General features: G+C 42.8%; 2 protein-coding genes across 7 annotated transcripts in view; both read right to left on the reverse strand.

Moving 5' to 3' along the window:
- The window catches only part of LOC110502082 (zinc finger MYM-type protein 2), a 33,499-nt gene extending 12,356 nt beyond the window's left edge, over positions 1-21,143 (reverse strand). Inside the window, exons 1-17 of one of the 4 annotated variants that reach the window (XM_036959030.2) lie at positions 21,019-21,143; positions 10,122-10,932; positions 9,683-9,971; positions 9,429-9,591; positions 8,880-9,092; positions 7,119-7,275; positions 6,659-6,768; positions 6,311-6,436; positions 5,923-6,073; positions 5,495-5,667; positions 5,160-5,325; positions 5,044-5,078; positions 4,791-4,923; positions 4,551-4,672; positions 4,118-4,268; positions 3,702-3,824; positions 2,999-3,099 (exon numbers count right to left, since the gene is read on the reverse strand). In XM_036959030.2, coding sequence (XP_036814925.1) covers positions 2,999-3,099; positions 3,702-3,824; positions 4,118-4,268; positions 4,551-4,672; positions 4,791-4,923; positions 5,044-5,078; positions 5,160-5,325; positions 5,495-5,667; positions 5,923-6,073; positions 6,311-6,436; positions 6,659-6,768; positions 7,119-7,275; positions 8,880-9,092; positions 9,429-9,591; positions 9,683-9,971; positions 10,122-10,917 — 3,009 coding nt within the window. In that variant the 5' untranslated portion in view covers positions 10,918-10,932; positions 21,019-21,143. Of the gene's footprint in view, positions 1-2,998; positions 3,100-3,701; positions 3,825-4,117; positions 4,269-4,550; positions 4,673-4,790; positions 4,924-5,043; positions 5,079-5,159; positions 5,326-5,494; positions 5,668-5,922; positions 6,074-6,310; positions 6,437-6,658; positions 6,769-7,118; positions 7,276-8,879; positions 9,093-9,428; positions 9,592-9,682; positions 9,972-10,121; positions 10,933-19,236; positions 19,332-20,182; positions 20,350-21,018 lie in introns of those variants that run through there. The other 3 variants (XM_036959029.2, XM_036959032.2, XM_090215880.1) reach the window with 3 other exon arrangements.
- A 926-nt stretch (positions 21,144-22,069) lies between these two features.
- The window catches only part of LOC110501685 (M-phase phosphoprotein 8), a 29,332-nt gene continuing 28,257 nt past the window's right edge, over positions 22,070-23,144 (reverse strand). For all 3 annotated transcript variants that reach the window (XM_090215883.1, XM_090215882.1, XM_021579417.3), the window contains 2 exons: positions 22,988-23,074; positions 22,070-22,253 (listed from right to left, as the gene is read on the reverse strand). In XM_090215883.1, coding sequence (XP_090072009.1) covers positions 22,230-22,253; positions 22,988-23,074 — 111 coding nt within the window. In that variant the 3' untranslated portion in view covers positions 22,070-22,229. The remainder of the gene's footprint in view (positions 22,254-22,987; positions 23,075-23,144) is intronic.

Genomic DNA, 23,144 nt, shown 5'->3' on the forward strand with positions numbered 1-23,144 from the left:
ATTGAACCGGTCAAATAATATCCACTTCACTTTATGTATTTTTATTTCACCTTTATTTAACTAAGCACATATCAGGTGTGGCAGCTGTAAATCAGCCAACCGTATCCCATACCAGCCCTCACTTACCTGCTTCTCTCCATCCGCTCTTCATAATAACACATGGGACCTTACATAGCGCTTTTCAAGGACTCAAAGTCGCTTCACAATTATAGAAACGAAAAAGAAAAAACAAAACAAGAGGGAAAACAGACTAAACATGAATAAAGAGAGGAGTGAGCTCAAAGGGAAAGAGTGTGATATCAGTGTATGGGGACAGTATGGTTGGGATTTGGATATGAATCTGGTTTAGGGTAAGGGGTGGGATTCATGCACATCTATTCCTCCGTCAGATTAAAATATATATAATTTAGCAGTGATGGTGAGCGGAAATGGGGATGCAAACCCAGAAGAGTATTCTGTTGTTAGATTTGTACATTGGAGCAGCGCTCAAAGCGAGGAATGTTGATACATTGTATAATTTCATTGCCTGTGGTAACCAAGAGCACAGACCAGTCAGAGTAGACTTTGCAACTTCACTTTCATGCATCCTCAGTGTCAGAGGGAAAATGGAGCACCGCTTCGCGACAGGCATGATTTCAGCTTTACAGCAAAGAAAATTGCTTGTCTCTAGCCTAAACAGTTAAAACAATATGACCCATATTACCAGAGGTCTAGTCTCTAGCCTAAACAGTTAAAACAATATGACCCATATTACCAGGTCTAGTCTGTAGCCTAAATAGTTAAAACAATATGACCCATATTACCAGAGGTCTAGTCTGTAGCCTAAACAGTTAAAACAATATGACCCATATTACCAGGTCTAGTCTGTAGCCTAAACAGTTAAAACAATATGACCCATATTACCAGGTCTAGTCTGTAGCCTAAACAGTTAAAACAATATGACCCATATTACCAGAGGTCTAGTCTCTAGCCTAAACAGTTAAAACAATATGACCCATATTACCAGGTCTAGTCTCTAGCCTAAACAGTTAAAACAATATGACCCATATTACCAGGTCTAGTCTCTAGCCTAAACAGTTAAAACAATATGACCCATATTACCAGGTCTAGTCTCTAGCCTAAACAGTTAAAACAATATGACCCATATTACCAAGTCTAGTCTCTAGCCTAAACAGTTAAAACAATATGACCCATATTACCAGAGGTCTAGTCTCTAGCCTAAACAGTTAAAACAATATGACCCATATTACCAGAGGTCTAGTCTCTAGCCTAAACAGTTAAAACAATATGACCCATATTACCAGGTCTAGTCTCTAGCCTAAACAGTTAAAACAATATGACCCATATTACCAGGTCTAGTCTCTAGCCTAAACAGTTAAAACAATATGACCCATATTACCAGAGGTCTAGTCTGTAGCCTAAACAGTTAAAACAATATGACCCATATTACCAGAGGTCTAGTCTGTAGCCTAAACAGTTAAAACAATATGACCCATATTACCAGGTCTAGCCTGTAGCCTAAACAGTTAAAACAATATGACCCATATTACCAGAGGTCTAGTCTGTAGCCTAAACAGTTAAAACAATATGACCCATATTACCAGGTCTAGCCTGTAGCCTAAACAGTTAAAACAATATGACCCATATTACCAGGTCTAGTCTGTAGCCTAAACAGTTAAAACAATATGACCCATATTACCAGAGGTCTAGTCTGTAGCCTAAACAGTTAAAACAATATGACCCATATTACCAGAGGTCTAGTCTGTAGCCTAAACAGTTAAAACAATATGACCCATATTACCAGGTCTAGCCTGTAGCCTAAACAGTTAAAACAATATGACCCATATTACCAGGTCTAGTCTGTAGCCTAAACAGTTAAAACAATATGACCCATATTACCAGAGGTCTAGTCTGTAGCCTAAACAGTTAAAACAATATGACCCATATTACCAGGTCTAGTCTGTAGCCTAAACAGTTAAAACAATATGACCCATATTACCAGGTCTAGTCTGTAGCCTAAACAGTTAAAACAATATGACCCATATTACCAGGTCTAGTCTGTAGCCTAAACAATATTATCAGATAACTTTTTATTGGAATTTGCAAACATATTTTTTATTTTCACAAAACATGTCATGGGCCGTTTTAAACTAACCCCGGGTTGCTATTTATTGGTTTGATAACAACGTTGTTCAGTCATGTTACCTAGCTAGCTAACAACCTGGTAACTTGACAATTGGTTTAGGCACATTTGATTGGCACAGAAAAAAAAAAAAGTCTGCTACTCATGAGATGTGCTTCAAAAAGGTTATTTTCAAATAGGCCTTTTCTGGTGCTCCTTAAAATTCTGTTAGATGCCTAACGTTTTAAAAGTTGGAGCAGTGTGTGTCTATGTGTTTGTGGGAGAGAGAGTGTGTGTGTGTGGGGGGGTGTTTATGAGAATGAGGGAGACAATGAAAGTGGGGGGTGTGTTTATGAGAATGAGGGAGACAGAGAGAGTGTGTGTGTCTGTAAACTGAAGATTAAAGAAGGTTTCATGCAGTGTTTTCCCCTAACTGACACAATGACATGTACACTCCTTCCTCCCATTCCTCCAGCCAATCACAGGCAGGGCTTTGCAAATATGAGCAAATCAGACATTCTATGCAGCATTCTATTATACAGCGAACAGTGTGCAGTTAAATTGAATATGTGTTGTATTGAGTAGAAGTGTGAATTTCAGGTTTTTAGAGAACGTTTAGAAAACAGGAACAAGTGTCCGGGGGATGGGGTGAACAGTGTGCAGTTAAATTGAATATGTGTTGTATTGAGTAGAAGTGTGAATTTCAGGTTTTTAGAGAACGTTTAGAAAACAGGAACAAGTGTCCGGGGGATGGGGTGAACAGGATGGTAGGCCACAGATATTTGCCCCACCGTGGTATCGTGATACTTGGCCTAGTATATTACTGTTTGTAAAATGTTGGTATCGCGACAACACTAGTCAGGGTGGGTAGTTTACCTGTCTCCTGGCTCTGGGTGCCACTTCCTTCTCCTCAGCCAGGAGAGGGGGCAGGGTGAACCCCATGTCCACGTCCAGGCCCTCCAGCACAGGGACAGGGTCTGGGGCACCACAGGACAAACAGACACAGGTAATGGATGAGCCAAGTCAAAGCCAACCAGACTTAGTTGGACAGAGGTAGGCAGAGCTAAAGTGAACCGGGCTGAACTGAGACAAACTGAGCCAGACAGATGGAGGGAGGGATGTGAATGAGTGAATTAGCTACTGGCCCTTAACTGTGGGGGTGAATTAAATCAAACCGCCGTTTTATAACTAGCGTCTCTCTACTGAACACATTGTCCAGTGCTGCTGGTCACTGGCTCAGTTGGCTAGGTTCTTTAAGCTACCATTATAAGCATTATTCATTTATTAGCTAGGTCCTTCACTGTTCCTTCTGAATCCACTTCGGATTATAAATAATAAAAAAATCCCTTTGTCCGATAGGAGTGACGAGTCAAATGAGCAGGCAGTCCAGAAATAACCCTAGAGAGATATTTATCTGTACTGTACTGTTCCATAATATAAAAAACACACCCATGTGACATTGTAACACCTCCCCACTGTACAGAGAGCAGTCAAATAATATAATTTCCCACAATAGAGAAGGACAGCACTAGAAAGTGTCTCAGTGTCAGAGTGGTCAGATGTTGTTCAGTCGTCGTACCTTGAGGAAAGTCGTTCTCCAGGTCCAGGTCTGGTTCATACTTCTCATCCTCCCCATCCGATTCAGAGCTGCTGCTACTGGAGCTGCTGGACCTGGCCTCTCCTCCTCGCTCCCTCTTAACATCTGAAACAGTCACACAACAATCAACCTCACAACTGTGCTTCCCATTCAGATGGACAAAAACACGTACTGGTAGTCATGGATAAAGCTTCATGGCTTGTTTCATGTCCTCACATAACAATACACCAATCATAGTTTCAGGATGTGAACAGCAATAGAGTCCTAATCATTGGACACACTTCACAGTACTTGAGTAACACAGAGTTTGCACTGTTGGAACATGCAAACTGTGGATGTGGTATCCAGCTTTCTTTCTTTCTCTCTGTGTGTGTGTGTGTGTCTCTCGCTCTCTCTACCTGGCTTCTGGTCCTCTGCGATCATCTCAGCTATGGAGAGGAGGTCAGCCTCGTGGGGGTCAGTAGGGACTTTGGCCTTAAGCTCTGTGATGGTCTGGACAATCTGATCTGCACCCTGCATCGTGGTCGGCAGGAATACCGGCACTGGAACCTGGGATACAAGGGAGGGAGAGGGACAACTGGTTGGTTAGGGACTGTCCATGTGTCAAATACTAGTAACAGTAGATTGAGAGTCAATATTCGCTCCACCTTATTATTTTCACAACAAGAATGTGATTCATAGTTGTCCTCATATTTACAAAATACCAATCAGAGTTTCAGAATGTGAACAGCAATAGAGTTCTAATCATCGGACACACCTCTGCTTGAAATGAACAAATTTGCACTTTTGGGACAATTCTATAGGTTCCATGGAGCCCAGGGCGTTTCTTACCGGGACGGGTAGTGTGATGGGCATGGGTGTAACCTGGGCGTAGAGGTTCATGGGAACGGGGATGAACACGGGTACAGGGATGGGCACGGGAATGTACTCCCTCTTCACCCCGTCATCCTCATCTGGAGACAGACACACTGGTCAAAAGTCAAACCAAGGACAATGACACTACTTTGTAGAAGATAATGTGCTGAACAGTTTGAACCACAGCTTCTCAGAGAGTAATATTGAGCTGTGTACCCGTCTGTAGGAGCTTGCTCTGCATGTGTGGTTTGCAGTAGGTGGCTTTGGTCATAGTGAGAGGCTTGCAGAGCACAGCTTTATTCTTCACATCCTTTAGGATCCCTCCACCGGTGTACGGCTGACTCAACATCTAGCAGATAGAAAGGATAAGAGAGGATACTTGTTAAAGAAGGAGAATGATATTCTTTACCTTACGGTCAGCTGTACTGCAACAATTATAGGGTTTTAACGTGAAGTGTTTTTTTCTCACCGCAATGTTGGTTGCCTCGGTTTGTATTCCAAATCCTGTCAATAGAAAACAGGGTTCCATAAGTCAACCACTAAGAATCAATTGTATTAAAAGACTAAACACACACAAATTAGTACCAAGTCTGGTGTTCTCTGGGCCCTTCTGCGTTTCCAGGTTGGGTTCGTTCTGCTGGCAGTAGAAACGGAGGAGACACTGCTGGTCACAGAAGTGCTTCATCTCTGCTCTCCACTGTACCGACTCAGTCAGGTTCCCCTGCACCTTACAGCAGTCACAACGCGCCGCCTGGAGGACATACAGGGTAACGCACACAAAAACACCCTTCATATAAGAGATTGATCAAATCAAAATCACCCTCTGGAGACAATTGAGGACAACATAAAAATAAGTAATCATTGACTAACTCAGGAATAGTATTTTTCACAGCTAAACTGATTTAGGTAGGTGCACTGACCTTGTAGTACCACTCATGGAACTTCTTGGCGCAGGTTTCACTGCAGAAGTCCCTGGAAACACCAGCCAGCTGCCTGGTTACTCCTCTCTTACACAGCTGAGTGCAGTAGTTACAGGTGACACATTTCAGACCCAGCCGGTTGGCAAAGTCCTGCTTGAACAGCAGCTTACAACCTGAGGGGAAACAGGGACAACAACTATTAGGTGGTTACATGATGTCAGTGCTCACCTGACAGACAAACTGTGGCTCAACTCATGTTTGGTCTGGGTGAAGTGCCCCATCTAGTGGCAGAACATGGTAAGGCCATGAATAAATATGGGATGAGGACAAGTATTATCCACCCCGAGAGTGTTCAATCAGGGTTCTCTCACAATCAAAACTGGCTAGCTAACAGGTACACAGATGAAGGAGTGAGAGCCTTGGCGAACCTTCGCTGCAGAAGGGCCTCTTGACTCCAGAGAACTTGACAGTCTCGTGGAGCGTCTTCTCCTCCTGGCAGTACTCGCAGAACGTGACGATGCAGTGCAGCTTCTTGTAGTCCTCACAACATATTTTACTGCAGAACTGGTACACTCTATCCTGGGGGGGGGGGGGATAGATACCGACACAATGCTGAATGCTCTTGCATATTTAATTTTGACCACTTTATTTATCCTGCACACAGAGGGAGAAGTGGAGCATGTACACTCAGACTTCCAACAGAAAGGTGTACAATTAACTTTGGTGCTCAATTTTGAGAACAAAAAAAGACTACAACTAAAAACCGAATAGAATTGTGTTAAATAAACCACGTTCATGACCACAAAGTGAATTTACCTCCCACTCCAGGATTTCAGGCTTTAGGCTGAATGCTCCTCGACAGTAATTACATTTGAGCTGGATGTTGTGGTTCGTTGTAGACATGGGAGCTTGTCCATTGGTTACTGTATGAATGGTTGCATTCTGAAGAAAGAAAGAGAGAAAACATTTCATTGAGCTGCAGACAACCAAATAAGGGCCCCAGACAGTCAGGGACTCATATTGTTTCATTGCACTGCACTAGACATGCTCTTTCTAACATGAAACCTAAATTTAAAGTAGGCTTTTAGAATTCTTATTCAAATCTTTAGTCCTGGTGAAGGTGACATTTACAATAATAAAGACAGAATTGGAGTTCATACGTACCTGGAACTTGGTGACACACATTGAGCTGCAAAAGTTTACGGCCTTCACCTCAGGCAGTGATGCCTGGTACTGAGGTAACGATGTCTTCTTACAGAAGTGACACGTGGGCTCTGAATCCGCAGAAATAAAAACACAGAACACCCCTTACCACATAACCTTCCTACACAGGGTATGATGCAACTTAAGTAAGCACCAGCACCTTTTTTATTGTACTTGCTGCACTACACTCATACACCCATGCATATGTACACAGAGACAAATAAAACAACTAACCACCACATTTAAGCAACCACACCAACAGTTAGTGTAAAGGACATAAGATGTGGGCTCACTGGAGAGTGAGAGTGGCAGTGCTATAATATGTGTGAGACGAGGTTTAATCCAGGAACTGAAATTCAAGTAATGAAGTTAAAATTGAGAACAGTGATGCTCTGATGGTGAGGGATAGACAAATACTGACGGAGGATAGTGGTAGCGCTGCTGGCGATCTTGGTCTTGTTCATGCAGGCTGTGGAGCAGTATGGTTCCATTGAGCCGCTGGCCCCGATGCAGTGAGTTACTTCACTAGACCGGACCATGGCCCTACAGCCAGTACACATCGTCATCTTAGAGTTGGCCTGGAGGAATAAGGGAACACAAATATTTGTAACCATAACATTAATAGCACCTAAGGTAGATACTATTGTTAACAATTACCAGCTGATATGGACCAATAGAAACAAATAGCAAAAATCTACAATCGCCCAGTGTCAGGGAGAGATGACACAGCTGGCTTTTTACCCGCTTGCAGTCCCTGATACAGTTCTGAGTGGTTGTTACCTGCTTGTAGTCCCTGATACAGTTCTGAGTGGTTGTTACCTGCTTGCAGTCCCTGATACAGTTCTGACTGGTTGTTACCTGCTTGTAGTCCCTGATACAGTTCTGACTGGTTGTAACCTGCTTGTAGTCCCTGATACAGTTCTGAGTGGTTGTTACCTGCTTGTAGTCCCTGATACCTTATGGTTGTAACCTGCTTGTAGTCCCTGATACATTATGGTTGTTACCTGCTTGTAGTCCCTGATACAGTTCTGACTGGTTGTTACCTGCTTGTAGTCCCTGATACAGTTCTGAGTGGTTGTTACCTGCTTGTAGTCCCTGATACCTTATGGTTGTAACCTGCTTGTAGTCCCTGATATAGTTCTGAGTGGTTGTTACCTGCTTGTAGTCCCTGATACATTATGGTTGTAACCTGCTTGTAGTCCCTGATATAGTTCTGAGTGGTTGTTACCTGCTTGTAGTCCCTGATACATTATGGTTGTAACCTGCTTGTAGTCCCTGATATAGTTCTGAGTGGTTGTTACCTGCTTGTAGTCCCTGATACCTTATGGTTGTAACCTGCTTGTAGTCCCTGATATAGTTCTGAGTGGTTGTTACCTGCTTGTAGTCCCTGATACATTATGGTTGTAACCTGCTTGTAGTCCCTGATATAGTTCTGAGTGGTTGTTACCTGCTTGTAGTCCCTGATACCTTATGGTTGTAACCTGCTTGTAGTCCCTGATATAGTTCTGAGTGGTTGTTACCTGCTTGTAGTCCCTGATACATTATGGTTGTAACCTGCTTGTAGTCCCTGATATAGTTCTGAGTGGTTGTTACCTGCTTGTAGTCCCTGATACAGTTCTGACTGGTTGTTACCTGCTTGTAGTCCCTGATACAGTTCTGAGTGGTTGTTACCTGCTTGTAGTCCCTGATACCTTATGGTTGTAACCTGCTTGTAGTCCCTGATATAGTTCTGAGTGGTTGTTACCTGCTTGTAGTCCCTGATACATTATGGTTGTAACCTGCTTGTAGTCCCTGATATAGTTCTGAGTGGTTGTTACCTGCTTGTAGTCCCTGATACATTATGGTTGTAACCTGTTTGTAGTCCCTGATATAGTTCTGAGTGGTTGTTACCTGCTTGTAGTCCCTGATACATTATGGTTGTAACCTGCTTGTAGTCCCTGATATAGTTCTGAGTGGTTGTTACCTGCTTGTAGTCCCTGATACATTATGGTTGTAACCTGCTTGTAGTCCCTGATACAGTTCTGACTGGTTGTTACCTGCTTGTAGTCCCTGATACCTTATGGTTGTAACCTGCTTGTAGTCCCTGATACAGTTCTGACTGGTTGATACCCGCTTGTAGTCCCTGATACCTTATGGTTGTAACCTGCTTGTAGTCCCTGATACAGTTCTGACTGGTTGTTACCTGCTTGTAGTCACTGATACAGTTTTGGCAGCAGAAGCGTTTCTGCTTGCCATCGATGATGAGGAAGTGGTTGGCGGTGGCGCGGCTGGGCAGGTATTCACCACACTGCTCACAGCAGTTCACAATGAGCCCGTTGGCCATGCGGTAACGGTTGAAACAGGCATCGCTGCAGATCTTATGCGTGACAGTCTTGAAACTCACCTCATGGCGGATCTGTTATGAGGAAAGCCAATAGAAATAATTATTTTGACCACATATTGTTATGAATCAATCAGTGTATGAATACTCTGGAAGTAGTAAGATCTGTGAGAGACTCTAGCTGGTGTTGTTGGGGTTGTTTATAAATACTCTATTGTGAGATGGGAGCCACGCTTAATTTTGATGCCAACTGTTTTCCATGCAGTAACCATGGTCACCAGGCTCAAGGCTTGGACAGACACAGCGGATGAGAAACTGTGCCGTCGGCAGCAATGTTGGAGGGCGAGTGATTGGAACGCATCTCATATATGCTCAGTCCCTAATCAACCCCTATCCACGGTTGTAACTAACCTCAGTAAGCTTGCTGCAGACAGTGCACTTAGTTTTAAGGGAGGACTTGGGTGGGTTCTGTTTATTCTCGTAGGCTCCCAGACAGCCTGTACTGCAGAACTCCTGGAACGATTCACTGGAGTCCACCTGGGCCACAATAGTGCCCTTCATTGTAGTGATGTCCCTGGAAGACAGGGTAATGCACACACACACACACATTAAAAATAATGTAGCAAATTAGATATAGAGACACAAAAAAAACACTTCCTTCTTACTTTTTGCACATGGTGCAGCTCTTCTTAGGGGTAGGTTTGTGTGAGAAGGAAGAGAGGCAGGTGGTGGAACAGAAAAGGTGTGTGGACCCTTTCCGCTGGTAAGCCGTCTGGCCTTTCTTCAGAGGCTTCTTACAATTGGCGCAGGTCACCTTGACAGTGCGAGGGGGGTTCTGGGAGCCTGAGGGGGAGGGGCCGGGTGGTTTGGGCAGGGATACGGCTGGTGATGTAGAGTCCACACCCGTCCGTTTCTGGTTTCGCGGGAACGAGGCCGACTGGGAGATCCACGAATCTGTGGCAGGAAGAAAACAAGAACAAAAAACAAACATTAGCACACCTGAGGAAATGACTTAACATGGCTGCAATGTGAAAATAATAAAAATAAGCCAGCACAGAATGATTCAGCACATTCGTGTGAAAATCATGAGTGAGTGTTTATTACCAGGCGTCTGGTGGGTCACTGTGTCTCCGTTCTGTACAGGCTGGCTAGTGGTGGAGATGTTGCTAACCCGGCCAGGGTTGAAGGTGGCCGGGAGCCTGTTGGTGCTGATGGAGCTCTGGGCCTCAGGATTCAGACTGAAGGTGCTGCTGATCTGCAAGCCATTCTCCACCATGCCCACCCCGCCCTGCAGTGATGTCACACTGGTGATCACCAGGTTCATGTCCCCTTCCGCCATTGGCTCGGCTGCTGTAGCTGCCGTGGCAACAGAGGGCCCCAGCGTTGTGACACTGGCAATCTTTATCTCAGAATCGGGCTCTGTGCTGCTCAGTATGCCTTCGCTATCTGAAGAAGGGCCTCCGGCTGTAGCAAGTGAGGAAAAGCCTCTGTGCCCGGGATCCTCCTCATCGTCAATGACGATGGGCTCTGTAGGTGCTGCAGAATAGGTGGCGGGTGGACTGGGGATCTTGGCGGGGGCTGTGGCTGTTGTCGTGTTGATCATTGCTGTGGTATCTGTTTCAGTGGGGTGGGGCTCGGTGCTGTCTGTGGGTGTGGAGGCAGCTTGGAAAGAGGGAGTAGCAGAGGGAGACGGGGCCTCTTCCACCAGCACCACATCATCATCGTCATTGTTCTCTATAACCATGGAGGGTTCCTCTATTGCCTTGGTGACAGGAGCCTGGGTTCTCATGGGGGGTGTAGTTTGCTCTGAGGGAGTAGTGTCTGTGTCCATGGGTTCCTTATCTGGGGCTGTGCTCTCCTCCTCTACTCGAGGTTTGGCCTCTGATTCCCCATCCATCATTTAGACTGCTACCACCTGCACCCACATAAACACAGCACAGATTATTAGGTACAATTTACCATAAGCATATTAAGTGCAAAGCATGTCAAGTGCAGGTATCCCAGGTATAGCTGTGTGTATGTGAAGAAATAGGAATACGGCCAAGCACTGTCTAAGCTAGCAGGTTGATTCCCTAAAGAGTCATTAATGAGTTCAGTTAAATCCCAGTTAGGAGACTGTGGTTTCTTTCCAGACAAACAAATGATGTGGCTCCTCAGAGACTTCCCTGGGAATTGTAAAACATATTTGAAATGTTGTGCATGCCTTGGTGTACTTGGAACGCACATGTGTGTTCAGGAGACATTGATTGGATTACATGTGAATCTAGTTGCATGGCTGAATCTGGAGCATAAAAATGCCCGCAATACCACTGACTGTCCAGGGGAGCCACTGTCCTGCAAGAATACTAATCTCTGCATATTTTCGCTCTCATCCTTTCCCACTTCTCTTGTCCCTTCTACCCCTTTTGGTCTCCCTCTACTCCTTCTATCCAGGTTCTCCTCTCATTCAAAACTCTAGCTCCTCATACAAACAGCCACACACATCTATCCTCTCAGTTTCAACCGTCTGTCTCCTCCCCCTTTGTCCACCTCTACCATCTCTGTTGCCAAGTGATGCAACACCTTGGTTGCTGTAGTGATCAGGAGACTGCCATGGGGGTTGGTTGTTCTATGAAGGTAGACATCAGGCTAACATTCAGTACTAGTCAGTAGACACCAAATGGAAGCCAAGATGCAGCACAACCTGGCCACACTCATTCTCCAGTTTGGGTCCATGTTTAATCCAGTCCACTATACCAAACACAATTGTAGACAACGGATTGCAGTTGCCACAGAGACAAACGGTCAATTTTGCAGAGCCTTTCATGAGCGCGATGGACATCCCCCCCAAAGTCCACTGTTATGACAACATATATCGAACAACAATATAAATGCAACATGTAAAGTGTTGGTCCCATGTTTCATGAGCTGAAATAAAATATTACAGAAATGTTCCATATAGGGAATCACGATATATAGGTGAACATATCGGAATTGGACGATATTAGCTAAAAATGCTAACATCGGTATAGGCTGATAACTAGTTTAACGCCGATGTGCCAAACCAAATGTCAAAGCTGACGTGCATACCTATATAACGTAGGTACATGACGTAATGACGCCACCTAAAAATGACGAACACGTGCAACACAGCATTCCTAACATAGCCCACAATGTCTCCTGTTTGGATCGAGCAGTCAACAAGTCGAGCAGTCATTTGAAAGAGTAAGAAAATATCAGCGGTGAAATCCATTAAAGCCAAGATTGCCCTTGACAATCAACCGTTCTGTCGTGGGTGATGTTGGCTTTCGCCGACTGGTCGAGCACCGGTACACACTACCAAGTGCGCTATTTATCAGATGTTGCCCTACCGGAGTTACACAGTAATAGTGTCACACCTATTAGCTTTACGACATACATACTATGGAATGTAGTTTGGTTCTTTGCGTCCCAAAAAAGATAAGAGTAGCCATGTCAAAGCTGTACAAAAATCTGCAAACACCGAACGAACGATGTGTTTACAATACCGCGTTGGTAATAAAGCATAATTTGTTTGACCACAATTTCTTCGGTAGCTACCTAGCTAGCCCCAATACAATTGGACCTTTATTTAACTAGGCAAGTCAGTTAAGAACAAATTCTTATTTTCAATGACGGCCTAGGAACAGTGGGTTAACTGCCTGTTCAGGGACAGAACGACAGATTTGTACCTTGTCAGCACGGGGGTTTGAACTTCTGGTTACTAGTCCAATACTAACCACTAGGCTAACCTGCCGCCCCGATCAGCCTGAAAACAATGGCCAGTAGAAACTGCAGTCATTTTCATTATTCTTAGCAATGATTTAGGAATCCTTGTAAGTATTAGCTACGTTGCCACTTCTTGTCCGCCAATTGAAATTGAACTTCAGTTCAGGAAAGTAAATAGCTAGCCAGCTACTAAACTCTGTTGCACAAAGCTAACGTTATAAGCAGCCAGCTAGCTTCATCTGGCTAGTGAGGTTCGACCAGACCGGGTTATGTGTTGTGAAGCTAGCCACAATAGGGACTAGGTACAAGTGGAATTTGCAGTTTTCCTTCAAAATGTAAAAGAGTTGTAATTGACAGTGATGCAAGTGAATACAAATAGATTTATGCTATGCTTTTATTTTGAAGGCTAACCGCAAAGTCCACTATCGTGGCTAGCTTTACAGATGGGCCCAAGCACCAATAACCAAATAAGAACTGTCTTATAAAGGGTTATTTTAGATGACACCTAGCTATACAGTTAGCTAGCTAACTATAGCTACTGAAACAGATGTCGTGTTGCTATGTTTTTGGGGAAAAACATTGTTTGCATCCATGAGCTAGCTAGCTTTTTATTTTATTTTATCACCAGCACTATATGTGCAAGAGACAACTTCACCAGCATCATAGAGCATACATATCAATGAATCGTTGTGACATTAAATATGAGTGATGGTGTAATAACTGTAAAAATTAAGGAACGAGTTAAATTATGTGACATGCAGTCATATTCAGATCCTGACTGGTCAACAAGCTTATTTGACACGCAAAGACGCAAACGGCGTTCCATAGAAATTCTGGTTGAGAATGAAACGACTGAACAACAAAACAGCGGCGCAAGTAAGAGAAATAGGTTTTGATTAGGTTTTTACTGGTAGTGGGGACATACGTAAATGCCAACAAAACAATGTTTTGGTCAGTGTGGTGTGTAACCTTTATTTAACTAGGCAAGTCAGTTAAGAACAAAATCTTATTTACAATGACGGCCTACCCTGCACAACGCTGGGCCAATTGTGCGCCACCCTATGGGACTCCCAATCAAGGCCGGATGTGATACAGCCTGGATTCAAACCAGGGACTGTAGTGACACCTCTTGCAATGAGATGCAGTGCTTAGACTGCTGTGTCCATGTGCGTTAACTATTTAACTGTACTAGAATGCTTTAAAGGCCGCTAAAACTTTAAAATAAAAATTGGTATCGTTTTTTGCAAGACAAATATCGGAATCGGCCAAATACGTCATATCGGTGCATGACAAGTTCCATATGCACAAAAGCTTACCTTAATTTTGTACACTAATTTGTTCACCTTCCTGTTGGTGAGCATTTATCCTTTGCCAAGATAATCCATCCACCTGACAGGTGTGGCATATCAAGAAGCATGATCATTACACACCTTGTACTGGGAACAATAAATGGTCACAAAAAAATGGTCACAATAAATGGTCACAACCGCACACCACTTGTTAATGGCGAAGTATGAGCGAGCGGTTTGCTGATGTCAACATTGTGAACAGAGTGCCCTATGGTAGCTGTGGGGTTATGGTATGGGCCGGCATAAGCAACAGACAAAAACAACTGCATTTCATTGATGGCGATTTGAATGCACAGAGATACCATGACGAGATCTTAAGGCCCATTGTCCTGCAATTCATCTGCCTCCATCACCACATGTTTTAGCATAATAATGGCAGAGCAACCATGTCGCAAGGATCTGTACACAATTCCTGGAAGCTGAAAATGTCCCAGTTCTTCCATGGCCTGCATGCTCACCAGACATGTCACCCATTGAGCATGTTTGGGATGCTCTTGATCGACATGTACAACAGCGTGTTCCAGTTCCCGCCAATATCCAGCAACTTCGTACAGCCATTGAAGAGGATTAGGACAACATTCGACAGGACACAATCAACTTTATGCGAAGGAGATGTGCCGCACTGCCTGAGGCAAATGGTGGTCACACCTAGGGTTGCAAAGGGCCGGAAACTTTCCGGTAAATTTCCCATGGGAAGTTAAGCCTGGGAATTTTGCTTAAATTAATCAAAAAGTTAGCTTATAACAGTGAACCTTTTTTTGTGGCATACACAAGGCAATTCTAGGTCTTGTGGCATATTTTGGTTAAACTATCCCCAATTCAATGGAATTGCAACCCTCTGCATGCACAGTGCATTCTTCCATCACATGTACCGCTGATTCTCAAGATCTTGCACACTAATGAGATGCTATAGATGCTATTGAGCACACACTACTACACTCTGAGCCAAGGACTACATGCTTTCTAGTAAGTTTTGATTACAATACTGGGTGGGTGAATATATTTTTATTTCTATCCATACATTTATATAAAAAAAATATATATATAAAAAATGTAAAAAACGTATTTGGGACAGGGGGCAGTATTTTCACATCCGGATGAAAAGCGTGTCCAAAGTAAACGGCCTGCTACTCAGACCCAGACGCTAAGATATGCATATTATTAGTAGATTTGGATAGAAAAGTTTAACATTTCTCTGAAGTTTCTAAAACTGTTTCAATCATGTCTGAGTACAACATAACTTATTAGAATCGGTCGTTGGGCAGAACATTTAAAAAAATATAAATATGCACTTTATCATAGAGAAAATACATACATGTATTGTGTAACATGAAGTCCTATGAGTGTCATTGATGAAGATCAAAGGTTAGTGATTAATTTAATCTCCATTTGTGCTTTTTGTGACTCCTCTCTTTGGCTGGAAAAATGGATGTTTTTCTGTGAGTTAGTGGTGACCTAACAATCGTTTGTGTTGCTTTCGTTGTAAAGCATTTTTGAAATTAGACACTGGCTGGATTAAGGATAATTTTATCTTTAAAATGGTGAAAAATACTTATGCTTGAGGAATTTTAATTATGAGATTTTTGTTGTTTTGAATTTGGCGCCCTGCACTTTCACTGGCTGTTGCCGGGGGGGGGGGGGGGGGGGGGGGGGGGGGGGGTACAATTCCTTTGTCTGTACAAATGAAGTGAAACGTAGCTAGCTTTCACGTGAGGGCGCCAGTCCGAGGATGTGGCACTCTGCCAGACCACTCACTCAAAGAGCCCTTATGAGCCCCCCTTTAGAGTAGAATCCTCAAAACAGGTTCTAAATACTGTTGACATCTAGTGGAAGCCTTGGGAAGTGAAACATAACTAATATCCCACTAAATCTTCAATGGGGGCCGAGCTGAAAAACTACAAACCTCAGATTCCCCACTTCCTGGTTGGATTTTTTCTCAGGTTTTTGCCTGCCATATGAGTTTGGTTATACTCACAGACATCATTCAAAGAGTTTTAGAAACTTCAGAGTGTTTTCTATCCAATATTACTAGTAATATGCATATATTAGCATCTGGGAGAGAGTAGGAGGCAGTTCACTCTGGGCACGGTATTCATCCTAAAGTGAAAATGCTGCCCCCTATCCCAAAAAGGTTGTAGGCTACTATTTATTAACAAAAAAAAAAATCTATGTCATATATTCACCCCACCCAGTATTGTAATCAAAACTTACCAGAAAGTATGTAGTCCTTGGGTCGGCCAGTGTAGTAGTGTGGGCTCAACAGCATCTCATTAGTGTGCAAGATGTTGATTATCAGCTGTACATGTGATGGAAGACTGCAATGCACACGTGATGGAAGAATGCACTGTGCATGCAGAGGGTTGCAATTCCATTGAATTGGGGATAGTTTAACCAAAATATGCCACAAGACCTAGAATTGCCTTATGTGTATCCCTCAAAAAAGGTTCACTGTTATAAGCTAACTTTTTTTAATGAATTTAAGCAAAATTCCCAGGCTTAACATCCCATGGAAATTTACCAGAAAGTTTCCGACCCTTTGCAACCCTAGGTGAGCTACCACCCTGTATCCACTCCTCGTTCTATTATATTTTCTAATACATCTCCCCCATCAGGCATCTGATGTAATTAAGCCTATACTAGAGAAATTTGAAGTTTGATATACATTTGCTAATATGGGTGATTGTTAATGGGACAATTGATGGCTAGTCCCATCAAACTAGTAGTACTAGGTTAAAAAATAAATATATTTTTTAAATTGGTGCATATTAATGTTAGAAACTTAACGTTCTATTTAACGTTATCGTATCCATTCAGGCAATTGATCGATATGGATTCGTCATCCATATCGCCCAGCTCTAGCCTGTAGAATGGTTTTGGCCAGAAGCTGTTTTACGGTAATAGACCCAACTACTCCAAAACTGGGTGGTTGGTCATTATAAAATGAGACTCTACCCACTTCCTCATGCTCTGTCGCACACAGATATATAGAGATCACAACGTTGTATCTGTCTCAATGGCGCTGCCCATGCGCTCATTGACGCCATAATGTGACAGATACAACGTTGCTACCTCAATACATCTCTATGTGACATCAAGACAGAGAATGAGGAAGTGGATATAATCTTGCTTCTTATGATTATCAGTCAAATGTACAAATGTATAAAACATTGATTACGGCACTACCGGTCAAAAGTTTCAGAACACCTACTCATTCAAGGGTTTCTTTATTTGTACTATTTTCTACATTGTGTAATAATAGTGAAGACATCAAAACGATGAATTAACATATGTGGAATCATATAGTAATCAAAAATTTTTTTAAATCTAAATAAATATATTTTATATTTGAGATTATTCAAATAGGCACCCTTTGCCTTGATGACAGCTTTGCATACTCTTGGCAAAATCTGTCGTCAAGGCAAAGGGTGGCTATTTAAAGAATCAAAAAAATAATTAGTAAAAATATATAAAAACCCTTGAATGAGTAGGTGTTATAAAACGTTTGCCCGGTAATGTATGCATGCATGCATGTATAACTTTGTAAGACTATAAATGACCAACCACCCAGCTTTGGAGTAGTTAAGGTCCAATTCCCTGCTTTTGAGAGGAGCTGGCTACTGTACTGGGGCGGCAGTTAGCCTAGTGGTTAGAGCTGACAAAATGTAATTCTGACCCTGAACAAGGCAGTTAACCCACTGTTCTCCGGTAGGCAGCTGTCTGTTCCCAGGCTGTGTCACAACCGACTGTGATCGGGAGTGCCAATAGGGCGGCACACAATTGGCCCAGCGCCGTCCGGGTTAGGGGAGGGTTTGGCCGGGGGGACTTTACTTGGCTCATCATGCTCTAGCGACTCCTTGCGGCAGGCTGGGCGCCTGCAGGCTGACAGTGAAAGGTGTTTCCTCCAACACATTGGTGTGGCTGGCTTCCGGGTTAAGTGAGCGGGTGTTAAGAAGCGTGGTTTGGCGGATCATGTTTCGGAGGACGCATGACTCGACCTTCGCCTCCCAAGCCCATTCGGGAGTTGCAGCGATGAGACAAGATTGAAATTGGGGAAAAAAAAATGGGGGTAAAATACCCCCCAAAATAAAATGCATTATAATCTCCAAACCACACACACATAAATGGTATCCATGAGTTTGTCTGAAAAATAACCTAAATCGAAGTATCCCTTCAAATAAAGGTTAAATAAATTGTTTTATTCAAAGTATCAATAAGAATGTTCTGGGTTCTAGACATAGAGTAACATTATGCATTATTCATATCAAAATAGTAAAAAATAAAACCGCAAAAGAACCAGTGCTAGAACCAAGTCACTGATACAGAATGGAGAAAATAGACTCCAGACTGCAGTGCAGCATTGTGCGAATGTACTCCACATTCACGTGTCTCCTTCCTGCAAAGGGCTTGGACATGCAACGTTCCACCAACAAGACGTATCAGTTGATGCGCCTATCCTCATAACAGGTGTGGTTAGAGAGACATTCAGGATTTGAACTGAACACTGAAGCACTGCACTAGTGTTACACAGACGGTACAACAGCCACATTCTCATACATCTGCAAACAGGCAACACAGAGCACAGCTAAAACTGCATCATTTCAATTAGATCATGGGGAGTGACTAAGGTATGATGTAATTAAGACAAGCACATGCCCCTTGCTTTCATCATACCCCAGGTGGTCCCTGGCACTCTTCTGCTCTTACAGTCATGACCATTCAGTCATATTATGTAATGTGTATGAAAGATGCTTGATGTAGAGTGAAGCAGCTACCAAACACCTGACTATGCTCAATTGTAGTCCTATTCCATTCTTGCTGTTAGACTGCTAATGCTTCATATAATTTCTTGCCATAAAGCCCCATGTTTAGGGCTACTAATAGCTGATGATCACAATGATGTGGCTCAATACATGGAAAAATACCACATTTTGTCCAAAGCTCTCCCCATATCAGGCCGTGCCCGTCACTACACAACCCGGGTAGAACCTCCGTTCAACCGCGAGGACCACAGCTCCTCCACTGTCAAGGCAACCGGATAACAATGTCAACCCGCCTCGCTATCATTGTTATTCAGAAAACTTAGAGCGAAAGGTCCAAAACTTCAGGTGGATAATAGACCTATGACAAATATCATTAATGCATACCCGAGAAGACCCACTGACGAACAGAGGAGAGGGGTAGATGGGGTCAGTGAGCTAATTTGAGGACCACAAAACGTGGTTCAGTTCCGTTCCCACCTCTGCTTGCCCGGCCTTCCACGAAATGGATTTGCGGCGAACTGGAGAGATGAGAGCCAACAAGACTGCGCCATTCTTATTGAAAAATTAACGTAAATTATTCCAGACTATTAGTGACCCATGTGATGTTTAGTCGCATAACCGACAAAAATCCTAGAGAGCAACGTATTATTCACGTTAATCCGACAATGTGATAGGCTACATAGCTAGAGAAAAAAACGTGCTCTCTGAGGCGAACACATCATCATTATTCAGTGGATATTATTTGTTTTCACAAAACAGTCTGAAAACCAAAACAAATGTATTGTTTATGTAATACCTGTGTAACGTAAACGTTTAATTGGAAAGTTACCCCAGAGAGATTACCCGGGGCAATCACAGAAAATACACGTTGCCACCCGAAGGGGGGCGCTATACTGTTACATATCTATAAACTGCTCTGTTTATGTCAATAAAATAGTTGACAGACCTAAAAACATATTTATTTTCAATGTGTCGTTTCTACAACACTAATCCAAACATGTGGGGCTAACTAAACATTTTCAACAAGGGCTAAATTGCCCCCCCCCCCCCCTTCCGTCAGCAAGCAGCACTGCCTCACGTCCGCCATTAGAGAGCGAGCGAAACAATATGAAAGAGTGGTGGCAATATAGCTTAGTACCCTTCCACAGCAGAGAGGGGGAGAAAATCTCAGGCGGGGTACAAACTGACTGATAAATCGTCACATATTTACTTTCTAACATAGCAGGAGACTTAAGGGAGCCCGTGGACATCTGTCTAACACCTCAGCTAGTTGTTGAAACTTTGACTAATTAACCGTAAAATGTCAATAAAACGTCTCGGAAATTCTTACCGGAGTCGAGCTTGAAACGATATAGCGCCACTTTTGTGCCTTGATATAAATCGGGGAACGCACGCATGCGCCCCAACGTAAAGACGTTCTTGTCCGCGAGTGGGAGAATTCTGCCAACGAGATCTGAACGAGATCTTTCTTCTGTTTCATCATCGCGCAGGCGCACAATGTTCAATCAGGAGTGGTGCGGTTGACAATTAAATTGGTCTCGAATACCTGAAGCTCATAATAATAGCAGTACTTTACCATGAACCAGCCACATAATGCATTTGGCAATGATTACGCATTTTACTATGCCATCTGGTGTGTTTACGGTTGAACCGCAATCGAGGTGTCATTGACCACACTAGAGATCCAATCAGCATTCAGTCCTGTCCCGGTTGCGTTCAGGTCCAACACACGTCTACCGGTTTCTACATTACATAATGACTTTCAATAGAATATTACTGTGTGTCAAAATACATGTTAATGGAAAATGTCAAACACCACCCTTGGAATCATGTAGCATGTGATATGAAAAACCTAATGTTGCAAACATCTGGTTCAAATCACCCTCTTAACACTTGGCCAGTATGTGTTCGGTAGACCAATGTTATCTTAACCATTTCGGAACCGTCTTGCAACGAAGCATTGCGGAGTTGGACCATGCTAACATGTTGAGAGAACACGGGGCACTTTTTATACAAAGCACACAGGACTAGAGGGCGTATAAAAATGGCGGATCAGGTGTGTTTACGTGAGATAAAATGTGGTACTGAGTCAAGCATGGGTTCAAAACAAAACATATAAACCAGGTGCTATGTCCATACTCTGATAACCTACATCTGCAAACTTACCGAATTAAGAAGACCCAAGGACATTACTTTCATGGTGATGATGCTATAACGGCAATATTTGCTAAAGTGCTGAATGATTCAGGATCATTGATCTATAAAAGAACAGGATCCGCTTGCTCTGACCCAGCTCTAAAGGACTAAACAACTAAAACAACGGTAAATGGGTAGAACGGGTCCTGCTTTTCTCAAATTAACGTCAGATTTGACTTCGTAGCAGTTTAGGCGAATTGGGTTAAAGGTTAGGGTTAGCTAAAATGCAACAAAAAAATACATATTCTGGCGTTATTTTGACAACTGTTGGATCCCTTCTAGTCATGACCCTTGTGCTGTAGGGCATTTTTATCCACATCGTTTTATTGGTCTAACCCCCGCCTAGCGATGAATTTATGCTATTGCAAGCAGATGATTATGTGCACTGACTGTATTAGGCTATACTTTATTGTTGAAGAGTGGAACGTTGATGCTCATAGTGTCTGCGTGTAAATCACATGTGAATTAGTAACCTTACTGATATGATCTGGCATCTTGCGTAAACACCCTGCTAACACCTAGGCTTTAGCTCAGCAGGCCAACCCAACCCTGGGAAACCTGAGTTCGACCCCAGTTGGTCACACAGCTACATCCTGTAAAGTGCTTATTATACAAGTATGAGCCTTTATAGTTAATAGGCCATTAATAAAAATACATTATCAAGACATTTGATATACAGTACATATTATTATTTTTTTAAATCTAGATGTGCATCTATCCTAATTCCAAACCATTCACAAGCACTTATTCCCATTTTGCAGTCCCATTCTATTGCAACAAATGGGTGACACAGACTTGAATTGCTGGTCAAAGTTGTGAAGTAATCTGTCTTGTGTCGTTCATCAGCAGGATTTGCATTCTAAGCTACCATGGCTGTTACTCTCTCACACAAGCAGGGACAAATGCCCTGTTTCAAAATACTGCATTCCAATTCTCTACTACACAAAGTGTGCATTTGACCACTCCTCATGGATTTAAAATACCTGGATTGGTGTAAGAATAAACCAGAGATTTTCCACCATAATTCATAAAGTCAATTTATTTTCAATCGATGAGGGGGAGTTAAAACAAAAATGCAATAGGGGGAGAAATTGGACCACAGCCCTATGAGTCTTGCAACCGTCACTCAATCCGCTCCGGCCATTTTGTTCGTCCTCAAAAGGACTCTCTACTGATGACGTTCAGATAAAGGACTGCCCAGGAGCCTGTTCAGGACATTGAAACGGTACAATACATTCAATACATACACACACAGAGAAAAAAACATGATCAAAGTACCGGGAGACACAAGACATAAATAAAACCTCACTGTTTTATTGAACTAGGCAAATATATCACCCTGTTTTACTTCAATACCAGTTTGTACAGCAGTTGACAAAAAAGGGGAAATGATTTCAATGATATGGCTGTTAAAGCAGAAGTAATGCTCATATCAAATGAATTCCCACCTCTTATAAAACAAGGATTACAGTAGATCATCATTGATAACTGTTTATCGTACGTCTACAATGGCATGTTGTTGCCAGGATGTGCTCTGCATTATCCTCATCACAGCTACTACTTTAACTACAAGTGATTTGGACGACTATTTAGACCAGGTAGTTATAATCATGCATTCATGAAAGCTCTTATGTAGTTTAGGATACAGAATTCTGTGTTGCAAAGGTGCCTAAAACAACAACTAGAAACTTATGGTCACCGCACATGTACAGTGCATTCGGGAAAGTATTAAGAGCCCTGGACTTTATCCACATTTTGTTACGTTACAGCCTTATTCTAAAATTGATTAAATTGTATTCCACCCCTCAATCTACACACAATACCCCATAATGACAAAGCAAAAATGTTTAGTTTTTTAGAAATGTTTGCGTTCTAATTAAAACACAGCATTTATCTTTACCTCCCCCATTTCCCCCTTATTTTTTCTCCTCCCCCGTACCTTCATCAGGGCCGTCTCTCCTCCCAGTGTCTGAGCGTTGACATAGGACCCTGCCTCCAGGAGGATAGCAACTGTGGTCAGGAAGTTCTGAAATGATAAATGAAAGGATAGCGGGTTAAGTTAGTAAGTAAACATTGCAGAACAGACATTTAACATA

This window comes from Oncorhynchus mykiss, chromosome 22 (genome assembly GCF_057628025.1).
Source record: "Oncorhynchus mykiss isolate SJ-2025 chromosome 22, ASM5762802v1, whole genome shotgun sequence".
Taxonomy (NCBI): domain Eukaryota; kingdom Metazoa; phylum Chordata; class Actinopteri; order Salmoniformes; family Salmonidae; genus Oncorhynchus; species Oncorhynchus mykiss.